Here is a 14,888-nt window from a genome sequence, read left to right as displayed (position 1 = left end):
GAAACTACAAGTCGACAATAAAAATAATAAAATAAAGACTGAAAAAGTAAATCTACGAAATCTGAAAATCTTGTACTCTGAAATACAAATACATGGATATTGTTAGTCACAATAAGGGATGTTCAGTGACTCACTGACAGGCAAAAACTGACTGTCACCACCAACAGCAGTAGCTGAACTATGTGAGAGATACATGGAGAGGAAAAACAGATGGTAGAAATGCTTGATTTTCGCCAAAAAGTACAGGAAATTACTGTAATTTCTACCAGTTACCCATTTATCAGTTTAATATTGCTGTGTGGACAGTAGATAATAGTACAAAACAATATGAAATTACACATCCAGGCGCTGTTTTTCAGCATTTTGTGGAGAGATATAAAAAGATCTTGCATACCACATCCTGGTCTCCATCGGTCCTATACTCCTGCTTGCGCTGGTCTTGGCCCTGCAGCCTCTGGTATGTGACAGTGTACCAGTCGATGGTTGTGTCATACACTGCACGGGGACGCTCCCAGGTCACCATGATGGTGGTGTCGTTCTGAGCATCAGCCTGAACATTCTGTGGCTCAGAGCTGCAGGCTGGAGGCAGTGCACAGAAAGACAGGTTACTAACAATTTGTTAGAATAGCATGCAAGAAACTTTTTTTTTAAAAAAGAATGAGAAATAAAGAGATGATAGCAGCAACTGCAAGTAAACATCAAGTATGAGCACACATAAACGTTTCCCACATTGAGTTCAGAGTTTCTGAGGTAACTTGATATTAATCAGCTGCTGAAACTGGAAGGCTGAGTGTATGCGTGTGTGTATGGGTGGATGAATTTGTTACAGGGACAAAAAAAGCCTATCTGAATTTCTGAAAACGTTATTTCAATTTCAAAAAGAGCTGCAAAATAAATTGCCTGCACTGAGAGAAGCAGGGCCACTGAATTACAAAGTCGAGCTGCTTGGCAACCCAAAAGACCCACTTTACTTCAAGGTCCCCTTTCTGAAAATGGAGAGTGCGGTGAATTGTATCTTTTGTTGATCATAATCAGGCTAGCCTTGAAGGACCACATTACAACCATAGTGGATGCAGAAGATGGGCAATATTTTTAGTGGAGTGAAAAAACATAAGATTAATAATGCAATATTTATATTGATCCCTGAGCGGTGATCCAATTTTCTCCTCCACGCACGCAAAATTTGGTATAAATTAGATTGGTGAAAAGCTTCAGAGACTCTGAGTCAAACTCTTTAAAGCCTAATAAGGATGTTTTTTTCATAATTTAAAATTATAGCATGCTGTATTGGGATGGGGGTGAATAGCATTGTATATCAATGTCTTACTTTTGGAGACGCTGGTAAATGTGACTATTAGTGTGCACAGTAAATAATCATAAAAAAACTTGTAAAAAAGGTCAGTAAAAACACATATGATGGATTAATGGATGGCAAACTTTTCCTTTAGACTGTGATGACATACTGGGTGTGAGCACCTCCTCGACTCCAGTGTAAGAGGCAAACACCTGACCCATAAACTGCTGCTGCTGCTCTCTAAAGTTGTTCTGCAGGTAATCCGTCAGCATAACATAACCAGCCTGCTCCATAGTCATCACTTCACAAAACACCTCAAGCTGGTGGCAGACAGAAAACACACAGAGGTAAACAAAGAGAAAATGTTGCACATCTTCCTGCTAATCTCTATCAGGCTGCTGAAATAAACCAAAAGTGATGCTTCTGAGTGTTTCTGTGTGTGTGTTAAAGTGGCTTGTGTTGGTGCCAGGCTGAGGCAGAGCTGCTCTATTTTTGGTTAGCATGAATATGCCTGTGTCATGCCTTGCCACACTGTTTCAATCATGCATGCACTCACAAAACACACACAAAGATTCATGCACAATACACACGCAACCATTCGCAAGGCCTCATTCCCTCTCCATTACTCTGCTGCAAAAGTGATGATTATTACACGCATCAATTCGTCAAGTCAGGGGTCCTTAAGCGTCTTCAGTCCAGAATCGAAATGTAGTAATGCTGCTGCGTCAGCCCGTGATGCCATGTTTACCAGATTACCCTGCTACAAAACCCTGCTCTGTGCAGTTTGACTTAACGCGTCACACTGCATCGCTTCAATGTAGCATTTTGTTTTTATTTTGTGCAGAGATGTCAAAGACAATTGACCTGATGCCAACCTCACACTACAACCAGACACAACTACAGGCAGTTCTGCTGTTTTGTTCATGCACATCATGCACTGTGCATAGGGCACCAAGTGCTGGAGGGGGCGCCAATACAAGATAATGAGATATATATAAATGACAGGCTGACACAGACCTGTCTCTGTATGCAAATCTCAAACCTGATCAGGTGATAAAATAAATAACAGTAGCTGAATTTCTTGTTTGTAGCTGTTTGTAGGAGTCTTTAATTCTGACTTAATTAAATACCAAAGGTCCTGAAATTTAAACACGTAGAAGCATCAGCATTTTCATAATTATATAAATAATGCTGTAATGTATATTTGAATGGTGTTATTCTATGTAGTATTTTTTTTCTTCTTTTGAATAAATAATTCAGTGTTACATTTGGCCAGTTTTGGGGGTAAGCGTGTGTGTGATTCAGTGTACTTACCTGTGTTTCCGATATGGGCACAACATGCTTAAAGACAATCCATTCCACCATTTCAGAGCACGGGGGGGAAGTCAGTGAGCCATTGTAGATGTAGTATTTGTCTGTGTTATTTGGCAGCAAGGACCTCAAGGTGAATGCCTCCACTGACCCACTCTTACCTTGCAAAAAACAACAAATAGCAAATCTTTTCTACAAGCTGTAGGAATGTCTTTAACATTTTAAAAATATCCTTAAATGTTGTTCTCTGGTCATTTATAGCACTCCTTCATAATTTTTCTCAGATTCATTCTGGTTGTCGTGCACTGTTTACCTCAGCTGTATGTATGATTGCAGTCATTCTGAGGCTGTAAAGGTTTGCAAAAGAAGTCCCATACGAGTCGATAAGTCAATGAAGCTCACTTCTGTTTAATAACAGCTACACTGAGGTGAGTTGTTGATATTCTGAACTTTTCTGTTGGTAAAAGCACTGTTGTTTTTGCTGCTGTTAGCTGCTGTTAGCCTTGGTCAGTTGCTGTTAGCCAGCATCAATGAAACTTTCTTTAAAGTGGATTAACATTGTTTGATTTGGACACTTAACAAATAAACTCTTATACAGTTTGAGAATGTAATTTAACTGGGGTTAATGTTTATCAGAGGGGAAGTGTGATTTTTATTATGCTCGAGCCTAATGCATAACTTTAGCTAATAACTAGTTGTTGTTACTGCTTATCTGGCTTGTTTTGAGTTGGTCTGGAGACGGAATGGAGTCTAAGCAGTCTCATAATTAATAGCAATAATACTGGGAGTAAATGAGCATTTCTATGCATGTTTTCATGTATTAGAGCCCTGACTTCAGCCTAGGAGTTGAGGCTTCTGGTGAGGAGAAAGAAGATTGAGGTAGAAATTAAGAAATAAGAGGGGAGAAAGAGCAGTGGTGGAGGAGGCAGATGAAGAGGAGGTGAAAAAAGACATGATGAGAAAAAGATGATGAAAATATTGTAGGGTCTACCTTACAATATAAAGCGCCTTGAGGCGACTGTTGTTGTAATTTGGCGCTGTATAAATAAAATTGAATTGAATTGATTTGAAAATATGTTAAACGGTCACATTCAGTTCAAAGAGCTTTATGATTTTTAAACTCAGTTTATAAGACATACTACATATGTGGACAGTCTCTAGTCACACATATAAAACACAATAAGGCAGAACAGTGATGTCTAACAGCGCTGCTTCCTGTACTTTTAATGGATTAATTCTTTTTGAGAACACAAAACTTGCTGTAAGATGTAATTTCACACTATTTGATGTATATTGAGTACAACATTCTATCTGAGCTCAAAAGAAAATATTTACTGTACCTTTAAGTGAAAATTTGAAATTAGGCCTGCTTTATCTGATTACGTGTTTTGGATTATATTTGCTAAAATATACACTTTTGTTTATCTCTCGATTTAATAGCTTGATATTTAATGTTCATTGTTCACAAGCTGCAAGCCACTGTCCTGTAGCTTCAACCTACCAAACCTGCTGACAGTGTTAATGGCTTCCACAACAGGAATGAAGTTCTCATTATCTTCCAAGCTAATCTGCAGACAAAAGCACAAGCTATTATTGAGGATCACATAGACAAACAATGACAATATTACATTTACAGTATCTGAGGAGAAACAGATTGGACCCTAATAATGACATTTTAGTTATCAGGTGATCAGGTCAGTTATCAGATCAGCCTACCTCAAATAGCACAGCTAAGGCAGCCACCCTTCCTTCTTTCTCTATAGCTTCATCCAGACTTTGGAACTCCTCTGAATTGTAACAATAGATCTGCATCTGATCCATAAGAGACACCAAGGTTATCACGGTGTAAGGTTATTGGTTAAAAAAACCAAACTGATGCTGTGCACCACCGTCCTTTACCTCCAGAGGGTATTTCATTCCATTCAGACTGTGTTCAGACCCATCTGATGTTGCATTGCAGCGACCCCAGTGGAAGGTGATTCTGCCAACACGAAACCTGGACCTCAGCCCTCCGCCACTCACAAAGAACTCCCCATCCACATCAATTGCCACTAAAATGCACAATAGAATGGTAAATGGTAAATGGCCTGTATTTGTATAGCGCTTTACTAGTCCCTAAGGACCCCAAAGTGCTTTACACAACCAGTCATCCACCCATTCACACACACATTCACACACTGGTGATGGCAAGCTACATTGTAGCCACAGCTGCCCTGGGGCGCACTGACAGAGGCGAGACTGCCGGACACTGGCGCCACCGGGCCCTCTGACCACCACCAGTAGGCAACGGGTGAAGTGTCTTGCCCAAGGACACAACGACCGAGACTGTCCAAGAACACAAGTTTAAATGAGTTTCACAGAAGCCAAAAAGGCCGATCATCAATTTTGTTTAGGCAGGACTCATTACTTATATGTATTCAGTCTCTCCTGACTCCAAAGTATTTCTTTAATGTTTGACAGCCTTTTGACTCAAAACCTAAAAACTTCATGTGATCAAATTTGGCCAATCACCCCTTCAAAATTATCTTCCAAAAAAATTAATTAATTAAAGAAACACTTTTTAATCCGAGTTTAGCATCAAGCCAGTTAAACCTCTAGCATATTGATCTGGTCAGTTAAGTAGGAGAGGGAGTTGTTAATCAGTTTCAGTTGCTCTGGTGTTAATAAAATTGACAATACACACACTAGAGTGGCAACAATTTAAAAAAACAACAACAAATTTTTAGTCATAAGCACCACAAGGCTGGGCTCGAACCTACTTGGTTACAGTTTTAGCATTAGCATTACAGTCTCAGAGAAGAATCAATATGCCAGTGTTATACTGGTTTAGGTGCTCACACAGCATACTGCTACCAAGCAGAACAATCACAAGCACGGGCTAATGAGATCAAAATCTGATACATCTGAGGCTGATTGGTTAGGTTCCTGTCATGGCCCATCAGCTGAATACTGGTGATCACCAGATCAATTGGTATATCACTTTTACTTTGCTGAAAAATATCTCACAACATAATAAAATATTTTAATGAGACTCTGTAGGCTATACATTTCTCTCATGAAAATCCTGCCAGCAATGGAATATCTGTTTAATATGCAATTTCCTCTCAGACAGAGCAAGAAAAGATTAATTTTGGAACCATTAACATATACAGAGCGCACACAGAAGCACACACTCCCACAGCCCAGGCAGTATTGGAAAGAGGGTGATGATAGCTCAGCCAGCTTTCATTTGTTTATCAGACCAGACATCACTCCACATGTTGCCTCTCCTCCCTGTCTCTTCACATCGTCCTCATTTCATGCCTTCCCTCTCTATACATTTTCCCTTTGCTCTTTTGTTGCCTCTTTTCTTTTGCTCGGTTTCATCTCTGCCTCTTGGCATCGATCTTTCTTTCTCCACACGGTCTCCCTCTGCTGCTGTCCCTCTAGTTGCATCGCTCTCAATTACTTAGTCTCTTTCTCTTCATCTTCCTTTGACTTGTTCTCCTTTAAATCCTAGCTGCTCTCTCCTTCATTAACCTCAGAACTGTGAATCATTTTTTGTGGTATTTAGAAAGTTAAGCTTATTTCCACAGCCAGAGATTAAGACGTTGTGCTTTCGAGCTCCAATGTCAAAATCATTGCCATAAATCGAATTGACCATATATTGTATCTCTACCTCATGTGCTTGCTACTTTAATACTTTAATAAGCTGGTGAAATAGTTCAGTAGAGATGAACTGGCTTGTCGTTGGACAGGACAGAAGATTTTTTAAAGAAAATTAAGAAACAGCACTGGTTAAGGTAAAAAGATAGATGCTGGAAATTATACGTATTAGGGTCAAACACAAACAAAAGCACACAAGGGACAGTAGAGGGCTATCAACATACCAGTCTTCCCGTTGTTGTGAATGGTGGTAGACTCTGCTGTCAAGCTGTTCCAGCCCTCTAGCTGCAGATTCTGGTACTGCAGCCTAACCTGGGTAAATGTCTCATCGATGTCCACAGGAGACTGTCTGGGACTGTTACAGGATGGATACTTCTTACCCCACTTGCGCTGGTTTAGGGTACCTGTATACAGAATGGAGAAAGTGGATCAATGCTCGTAAAAGCTATTGAAGTACAACTGTTACCACCAGACCATATTCATAAGAAAGGCAAGAATTACACCTGTACATTGTGGTGTCACAAAACTAAAAGGTAAAAATACTCAACAAGGTCTCATATATCATAAGGTAAAAAGTAATACTAAAAAAAGACAAAAAACAAATCATCTGATATCACCAACACGTTCCTATCCCATAACGTGACATACGACGCCATGTGACAAATGTCGATATGTTACGCTTTCGGCCACCCAACCTGTCTGTATGTTACGTGTTCGGAAACATGAGAACCATTTGGAATGACTCTACAGATGTATATTTATTTTCTCATCAATAATCGCTTTGAAAAACACTATCTAATACGATTAAGATTGTGGTTAAGGTTAGGGATAAGGTTATGGTTGGGGTTAGGGCTGGAATACACAGCTGGAACATGTGTTACCGCCAGGAGCGTCATTCTATTGGATTCCATCCACAATCCGATGCGCATCATAGGGATGCGAAAGGTTACCTTTCACGTTTCTATGGGATGCCTCGAGACGTGACAAATCCTTGGTATGTTACGCGTTGAGAATGAGAACGGTCTCATACCACTGTTAAAGGTATTATTTTTCATTTTTGGCTGATCATTACAATTTAAATGAGTGCTTCAGCTGGAATAACAACTGTACAAAAAAACAATAGTTAATAACAGTTGCTACTAAATGTAACTCCTGTTCTGTGAGTAGGCACAAGGACACTTACAAGTTTAATCACTGAATGTGTGGACCCAGAAGAAAGAAAACACTTCTGCTTTGTGCTAAAAAGCAATCTTCCCTTTAATGTACAGTTCAGTATATTGCACAGTAATGTAACGTGTACAGTACAGTATAGTGTTCAATTCAATTAGAATGTATTGTGTCAGTTACAATTTTTAGGCAGTTCAGAGCAGATGGTCAAACTGTAGGTCAACAGTAACCAACTGGTATCAGTCAAACTTTATGCTAGCACTCTAATTACTCTATATTTTAATATTGATGTGCTGTGGGTGAGGAGATGTCTTTTTTTAAACAAGACTGTATTTTCCACATATAAAGATTAAAAATAAAAACTAAACAAAAACACATTTGTAGTGAAAAATGCAACATGAATAATCCCAATGAGGTAAACCAAAAGCAGCATTCCTCTTTTTTAAGGGAAGGGGTTTTATGCTAATTTTCACCAGCTCAAATGTCTTTGTGCTGTGAATTATTATTTATGAGACCCTGTCAGAATGTACGTATAAGATTTTTCTGAATTTATCTACTGCATGACACATACTCTGCATTTATGCTATATAATGACTGTTTTCTGCTTTGGCTACATATGCTTCTTATTCAACATTTATTTAATTTTGTTCATGTCTGAACTGCACCTTTGTATTTATTAACAAGATATATGTGCAAGTAGTTAAAATATTACTTCTTATGTGTATTACTAGTCATGCATTCTGGCACACACAAGTACATGTTTCTGCATAAATGAATGTTTTAATTTATTGTGCATCCAAATCCATGACATTTACTCAGTTCCTCCAGGCATATCCAGGGAAACCCTCGTTAAATGCATTTATTATGCTGACTAAACTTACTGAGCTTTCTGCAACGCTGATAAATACCATAAAAGATAGTACTGTAAATATCATATTTTACATAGGTTTTACAATAATAACTGGGATTTTTCTTCATTCTTTTCAATCTGATCCATTTTTTTAAAAAAGATGAATGCTCAAATATGTATCTTTACCAATAACAATAGAGCAAAGACCTATTGTGAGCATTAACATTGCTGGATAATGAAATTGCATAACTAGACGCTTCTTTTCCCAAACATAATCATTAGCATGTGTATACTTAGTATAGTATAGTATAAAGTAAAGACAATGAGTCTAATGAGGTCAGAGCAGATGGTTTAACTGTAACTTGTCACACATGACCAAACAGCTGTTGGCTTTACATTCCTGCTTGCGTGTGTGAGCATGTGTGTGACGGAGAGAGCGTTCATCTAAATCGATCGCTGTGATCCTTGTTTCGCTGTGCCCTCTTTCAACAGCTGAATACAGAGGGTGAAGGCAGGTGCTTTTTTTCTATCCAAAGATGCAACATGTACGATAAGCAGTTGTGTTATTTATTCCTCTAATGCTGTCGCCCGGGGACACAGCTGAAGCGACATTTACTCTGCTGTTTTCCAATATAATACGAAATTGAATTTTTCAAACCACTGAAGGGGATTCAGTCACCAATCAACAACCCATTTTTTACAAGCTGAGATTTGTGACCCAATTTGTTTGTGCACTGACCACTCAGAAACCCAACACACAACAGCATCTATCTCTGCATCAACTATAGGTTGACATATGACCTTCAGTATCCGAGTATAACGCTACACCAAGAGACTGTAGAGACTGAAAACCTCAGAGCTATCTCCAGCTCCACCGTGGCATTATCGCAGCTATGCCAGTGTATTAAAATCAGCTAAAGGGAACGCACTTAGTGGCTGCCAGTGGTGTCACCTTATAACCTGGTTCACAGTCTTGGTGTGTGTGCTAATGGATGTATGAGAATCAAATTGTAAAGTGCTTGAATAACAAGCACAATATAAATGTATAGCCAAGTTTAAACAAGCAGTATATGGGATGATTTTTCAGTGTTTGCTGGTGAAACTAAGATAAAACAGTGGTATCATTCTTTCCAAAAGAAATATTGGACTGTCCCTTAAAGATTCTTTAAAATGCAACTGTGATTTAAGCATATTTTAAACCTTTACATTGGCTAAGATTTGAACACACAGTATCTGTCACCGAAACCTCAAATCCTACTTTACTTCACTGACTGCAGGCAATCAAAGTGGAGTGCTCTAGTTAAAAGGTCAAAGCAGAATGCTGGTCACACTGTTATTTTGGTCCCAGGTTTAATGACATAATTTTGCATTTATTCTTTATGTGCATTACTGGTGTTTGTTCACACGTGGGTGTCGGAGAAACATCTCTATGTGTCAATAAGCACATCACCCCTACAGCTTCATCTGTCAACATCATAAAACATACACACATACACAAAAAACAAACAAACACACGCACACTCACTCTTCTGACATAATGCTACCATGGCAACAAGTAGCTGACAGGTTGGAGAGAGGAATAAAAAATAAAAAAAATCCCCTGAAGCTAGACTTGGATTTAAATGAAGACAGGAGTCTTCATTTGAATCCATAAATACTCACTCACACACCAGCTCACACTCGGTAAAGGAGTCAAATTTAGATGATTAAATATGGAAATTACATTTCATATCTCTGAGTTCCACTTGCTTTTTCAGAGTAATACCAGAAAAAAAAGTCCGCTGCCAGTGCTACTGGCTGTTGTTAAAATCATATAATGTATTTTTTTTTGTCAACATGTGTTTTTCATGTTTTAATTTTTACAACTTAGAAAGATGAATTTTAATGATTTCTACTCAGTCATATAACATACCAACACAGCCACCACCGCAGAAATTAAGGCAAAACTACCCTTCAGCCTCCATTGTTTACTGAGGTTATACGGCAATTTCCTGATGAATTTAGAGTCTCAGATAATAGTGTCAAGTCTTATTAATTTTAAGGTGGAGAGAAGTTTTTTTGGCAAGTTAATAAATAGTGCAGTAAGGTGCGCTTTCCTACAATCTATCTGTAACAGGCAAGAGGAATAATGGTATTTACTGTATTCATTCTTAGCAGAGTGGCACAAGTCCTTATATTCCATTTAAATTGAACATCTAACACTGTATTACTGTGCTCAGTAATACAGTGTTTTTATTATTTCTTACCGAGGTGTTGTAGAGCAAAAATATTTGACCTAAGTATTTATTCACTGATGGATTTTTTAATAGGAATAAATATGACTAAATATGACTGAATGCCAACATTTTGTTTGGCATGGACAGATCCTTGATCTTATAAAAAAAACTTTAGTTACCCATATTTTAAACCTCTGGGGCCTCATTCATATTGCTGGCATACACACATAACCAGGTCTGAAATATGTATAAAACAGTAGTGTTCTGTCAGGGTAATCAAGGCAAGCAGTGCTTGCTGAGTCGAATCCAAGAAAAGACACTAATTAAAACATACCATAAAGCAATCTTTCTCCTTTAATCTCAGCATTGTGTCAGAAGTCTTCTCACACATCTATTTCTATCACAGGTGATGGATGGGAGACTAGCATAGTAGACAAGCTTACATTGCTTTCACCGCACTTGAGTTGAATGGATTGACCACCACAGCCAACATGTGTAACATATGTAACTTGTTTACCATGTTAGTAAAGAAAGCTTCAGTGAAGGAGAGGGTAACTCCTCCTGTGTCAAACAGATTCCACAAACGCTTTCAGATTAGCATCAAGTTCAACCAGCTGTTTTTCTAATACACTGTGTTATTTTTTTCAGTTTTAAATCCTACTGTAGATATTGAAAGTCAAAGGCTCAAGCCTTTAATTCAGCTGTTTTTAAATAAATATATTTAATATACTTTGGTAAATCAAAATGTAGGCCTGTGATTCTGAGCTGATTGTAAGCAGAATGTAAAGTGTTTAAAATGAGCTCACAATAATGCTAATCCATGTAACACTGAGGAGGAATATTTATTTTTGCTGCTTTGTCTGGAATTTGCCAATAATACAGTTTTATTTGTAGTGAAGTGTTTTACATCCATCCATTTTATTGCTTCTTCTACTAAAGCAATGCTTCCATCACCTCACACTATTGTCAGCTAATAGTAAATGGCAACACACACACACACACACACACACACACACACACACACGCACACACACAGTAGTGAACATGCTCCAGGTACAAAGCATGTCCAACATTCTAGCATCTTTAAAAACCAACCTGATGGATGCACAGCTGGTTGAAAACTCATGACCCATGACAAAAAAAATACAAAAATTATAATACTGTATTACTGTTGTTTTTCATTGTGTGGTACATTTTCCTTCTTAGTTTGTTGTTGTTGTTCATAAAGAGAACAACAGGTTTTAAGCTGCATCGGCTGAAACTGATTCATTTGCTTCAAAATAAGCAATTTGTAATTAATTATTAGAATTGTCATTTAGTCATCTCTGAACTAAAGCACCACAAAAGACAGATAGAAAGAAAAGAAAAAATATAAAGAAACTTCATAAATAAAAGTTATTTTTCAGCCAAAAGAGCAGTCAGCTGTGAAAGTGGTCAAGACAGAAACCATTTACACCTGATGCTGCTGCTCCTTTTTATCCCCAATCATTTCAGCTCACCTCTCACTCAGGGGAGGAGAGAAAACACAAGAGAGGAGGAGAGTGGATAGAGGGCAAAAAGAAGAAAAGGAGATACAGCAGCAGAGGGCAAGGAAGCTAAAGTAAGAACAGAAAGAGGAGCAGAGAGAGGGTGATATGCAAGACAAGTGGGAGGAACAGAGAAGCACAGAATGAGACAAAATGAGGACAGCAGTGTGCATATGTGCAATGAGGTACAGTGCAGATGTGTTTCAAACAGCACAGGATGTGCACATAGACGTATGGTATGTTTGTGTAGTGTGTGCGTCTGTCTCCCCTTGCCCACGCTTACACCAATTAAGCTCCCATGGACAGCATAAACACACAGAGAGCTGATTTCACTGTCTGTCAAAGGTTCTGCACTGCCGAGTGAGCTAAGTGTTCAGAAAACATGCTGGATTATTACTCTGAATAATGTAGGGCTTGACTTTTTCAGTGACTGTCTGCTCCTGTTTGCATCACTGGTGGCAAAGATAACTGGATATGTATCAAATATTAAATACCAAAAAATGGCCCCTGGTTTAGTTTAACTCACACTGCCTCTTTCGAATCTGCATTATCGTCTGGCTGACATAGATAAAACACCAGTTAAACAGCTTAACCTCATTTCATGCACTGAGAGCCCGCTATTTCTCAAAGGCCCTGGATGTAACGTTTTATGTACTTAAACACATGTTCTTATTGCTTTCATTACCCACTGGTTTGTTTATCTTTTTTGGCAGGGTTTTTTTAATCATTCTCTCTAGAGAATGACAGAGATGAATGAGAAATTTTAACAAAAGCTGTAAAGCTGTGAAATCGATCTACTGTACTGTCAGTTTACTGCTTATTACCTCATATCAAACATGCCCAAAGTTTCTAACAATGAGGTCAGCATATGTGTTTTTTCTCTATGAGCCAAAAAAGACAGTTTATTTGACCCCCATCCACCCTGCTGTTAAAATCTTCTGTTTGCAAGAGGCAACCAATGAGAAGAAAGTTGGATTAGATTAGTATGGGGGCAGGGAGTAGATAAAATGACTAAACCAAGGCCAAATAAAGATTATTTTGGACTGAGAATAATGCAAAACTATAACATGAAGCTGGAAATCAGCATAATTTTGGCAATGAAACTTCCCTACTTGATTAATCTACATTAATATTACTGTGTTGTAGTCATCTGATTTTTCCGCAACCCTCCCAATTCAATGCAAAATCCTAGCTACGTTAGCCACTGTAGGAAAAACAACTATGGTTGCCGTTTGTCTGTAGTGAGTGTAGGAAGTCTGTTGCTGTTTAGACGTTAGAGAAGATTAAAACTTGAAAGGAACCCAATGTGATAAGTGATGTTCACTTATGTCAGATGACAACAATACTGAGGGGTCCGATGTTGAGGATGTCCTGAACTGTTCTGTAGGTAAGCACTGCTGTTTTTGTCGCTGTTAGCTGTTGTTAGTCAAACTTTCTTTGAAGTGGCGAATAGACTCTCATACACAAGAATGTAACCAAACTGTTTATCACATGGAAAGTCTATTTCTTTAGGACAAATGAGCCTAACAATACATGTCTGTATCTAGAAGTCATCAGAATCATCATCATCAGCTCAGGTCAGGTCATTATCAACTATCCTAGGGGGCGTGTCCCATTTAAAGCTTGGAACTGAATCCACACACTGGAATCCAGGAAATTCCTAATTATCATAAATGATTCCTACTGGGGACAAATAAGGTGAGTGTACGCTACCAGTAGTACCGTTACCAGTATCCTAGCCAGCTAAATGTATCTATTTGTCCTGTGAGAGACTAATTAGTGATGAAGCACTCCACACATCTCTCTCTTTGATTAAGAGGTAAAACCTGTGAAGCTGGTTAATGACCTGCTGCATTTTTTATGTTTTTGGCCTTTTGTTTTGACAGAGCAGGCCCTTATCACAGGGATGCTAATGTAATCAAGCCACACACGAATGGCAGAGGCTACTATTCCCATTTAATTAACCCTTCAATATGACATAAGTTATTCTGTATTACAGTTCTATTAGCAATGCTCTCCTAAGTTTTTTTCATGCGTGGGTCTGTCACCTACCAGAAGGTTTCCACCTCCTTTGTTTGTAGAAAGAGCAGATAACAGAGCACAGATCACTGCTATCGCACTGCAACTGTTATGTAGGGTTAACAGTTAAGCACTTTTATGCACTACAAATAAATAACCTTGTTCTCGTAAACCTCAATATTCAGTGGTGGATTTTACAATTAGAGAGCCATTCTTCTGTCTCAGCTGGAGTCAGGTGTTTCGATTAGCATCTCAGCTAGCAGTATCACTGATTAAAAGCTGAGCACACAAATAAGAATCATACCTTTGTGCGAGAGTAATTTTTATTCATTTGCGAGCACACACAGACTCACACAGACTGACTGACACAAAGAAGCGAGTCTGAAGCTGACAAGATCTGAGCCACTAAATGAATCCTTTCTGAATGACAGAGAATGGACTACACACACACACACACACACACACACACACACACACACACACACACACACACACACACACACACACACACACACACACACACACACACACACACACCACTCATTCAGCAAGATTGACTACAATGACAGATTGTCACACACATGAGCAGCCAGCATATCTGACAAACAGACCCGTCAGAAAATTCAAAAAGAAAGCAAGCGGGTGGGGGGAGTGAATCAGAGTTCCCATATGAACTTTACGTTATCTTGATGACTCGATAAAAAGTGGTGAACGTGAGAAAGTCTTCAAACCGCCGTTTGCATAAATATTAAACACCAAATGGTAGACTGGCTCTCTGAATGAATTTACTATTTATCTGAAGTTTTCAAATAAAAATATCTGGATTTCTTACAGAAAACGAGATTCACTTTGACCACTAA

General features: G+C 38.5%; 1 protein-coding gene across 2 annotated transcripts in view; it reads right to left on the bottom strand.

The window, feature by feature from the left end:
* The window catches only part of ptprz1b (protein tyrosine phosphatase receptor type Z1b), a 68,781-nt gene that overhangs the window by 21,266 nt on the left and 32,627 nt on the right, over positions 1-14,888 (bottom strand). For both annotated transcript variants that reach the window (XM_063500423.1, XM_063500424.1), the window contains exons 3-9: positions 6,475-6,654; positions 4,505-4,656; positions 4,322-4,417; positions 4,107-4,173; positions 2,609-2,766; positions 1,464-1,614; positions 395-579 (exon numbers count right to left, since the gene is read on the bottom strand). In XM_063500423.1, the coding sequence (XP_063356493.1) occupies positions 395-579; positions 1,464-1,614; positions 2,609-2,766; positions 4,107-4,173; positions 4,322-4,417; positions 4,505-4,656; positions 6,475-6,654 (989 nt within the window). The remainder of the gene's footprint in view (positions 1-394; positions 580-1,463; positions 1,615-2,608; positions 2,767-4,106; positions 4,174-4,321; positions 4,418-4,504; positions 4,657-6,474; positions 6,655-14,888) is intronic.

The sequence above is a fragment of the Pelmatolapia mariae genome, linkage group LG17 (assembly GCF_036321145.2).
Source record: "Pelmatolapia mariae isolate MD_Pm_ZW linkage group LG17, Pm_UMD_F_2, whole genome shotgun sequence".
Taxonomy (NCBI): Eukaryota; Metazoa; Chordata; class Actinopteri; order Cichliformes; family Cichlidae; genus Pelmatolapia; species Pelmatolapia mariae.
The sequence above is the reverse complement of the archived record's forward strand: the minus strand, read 5'-3'. Positions and strand labels throughout refer to the sequence as shown.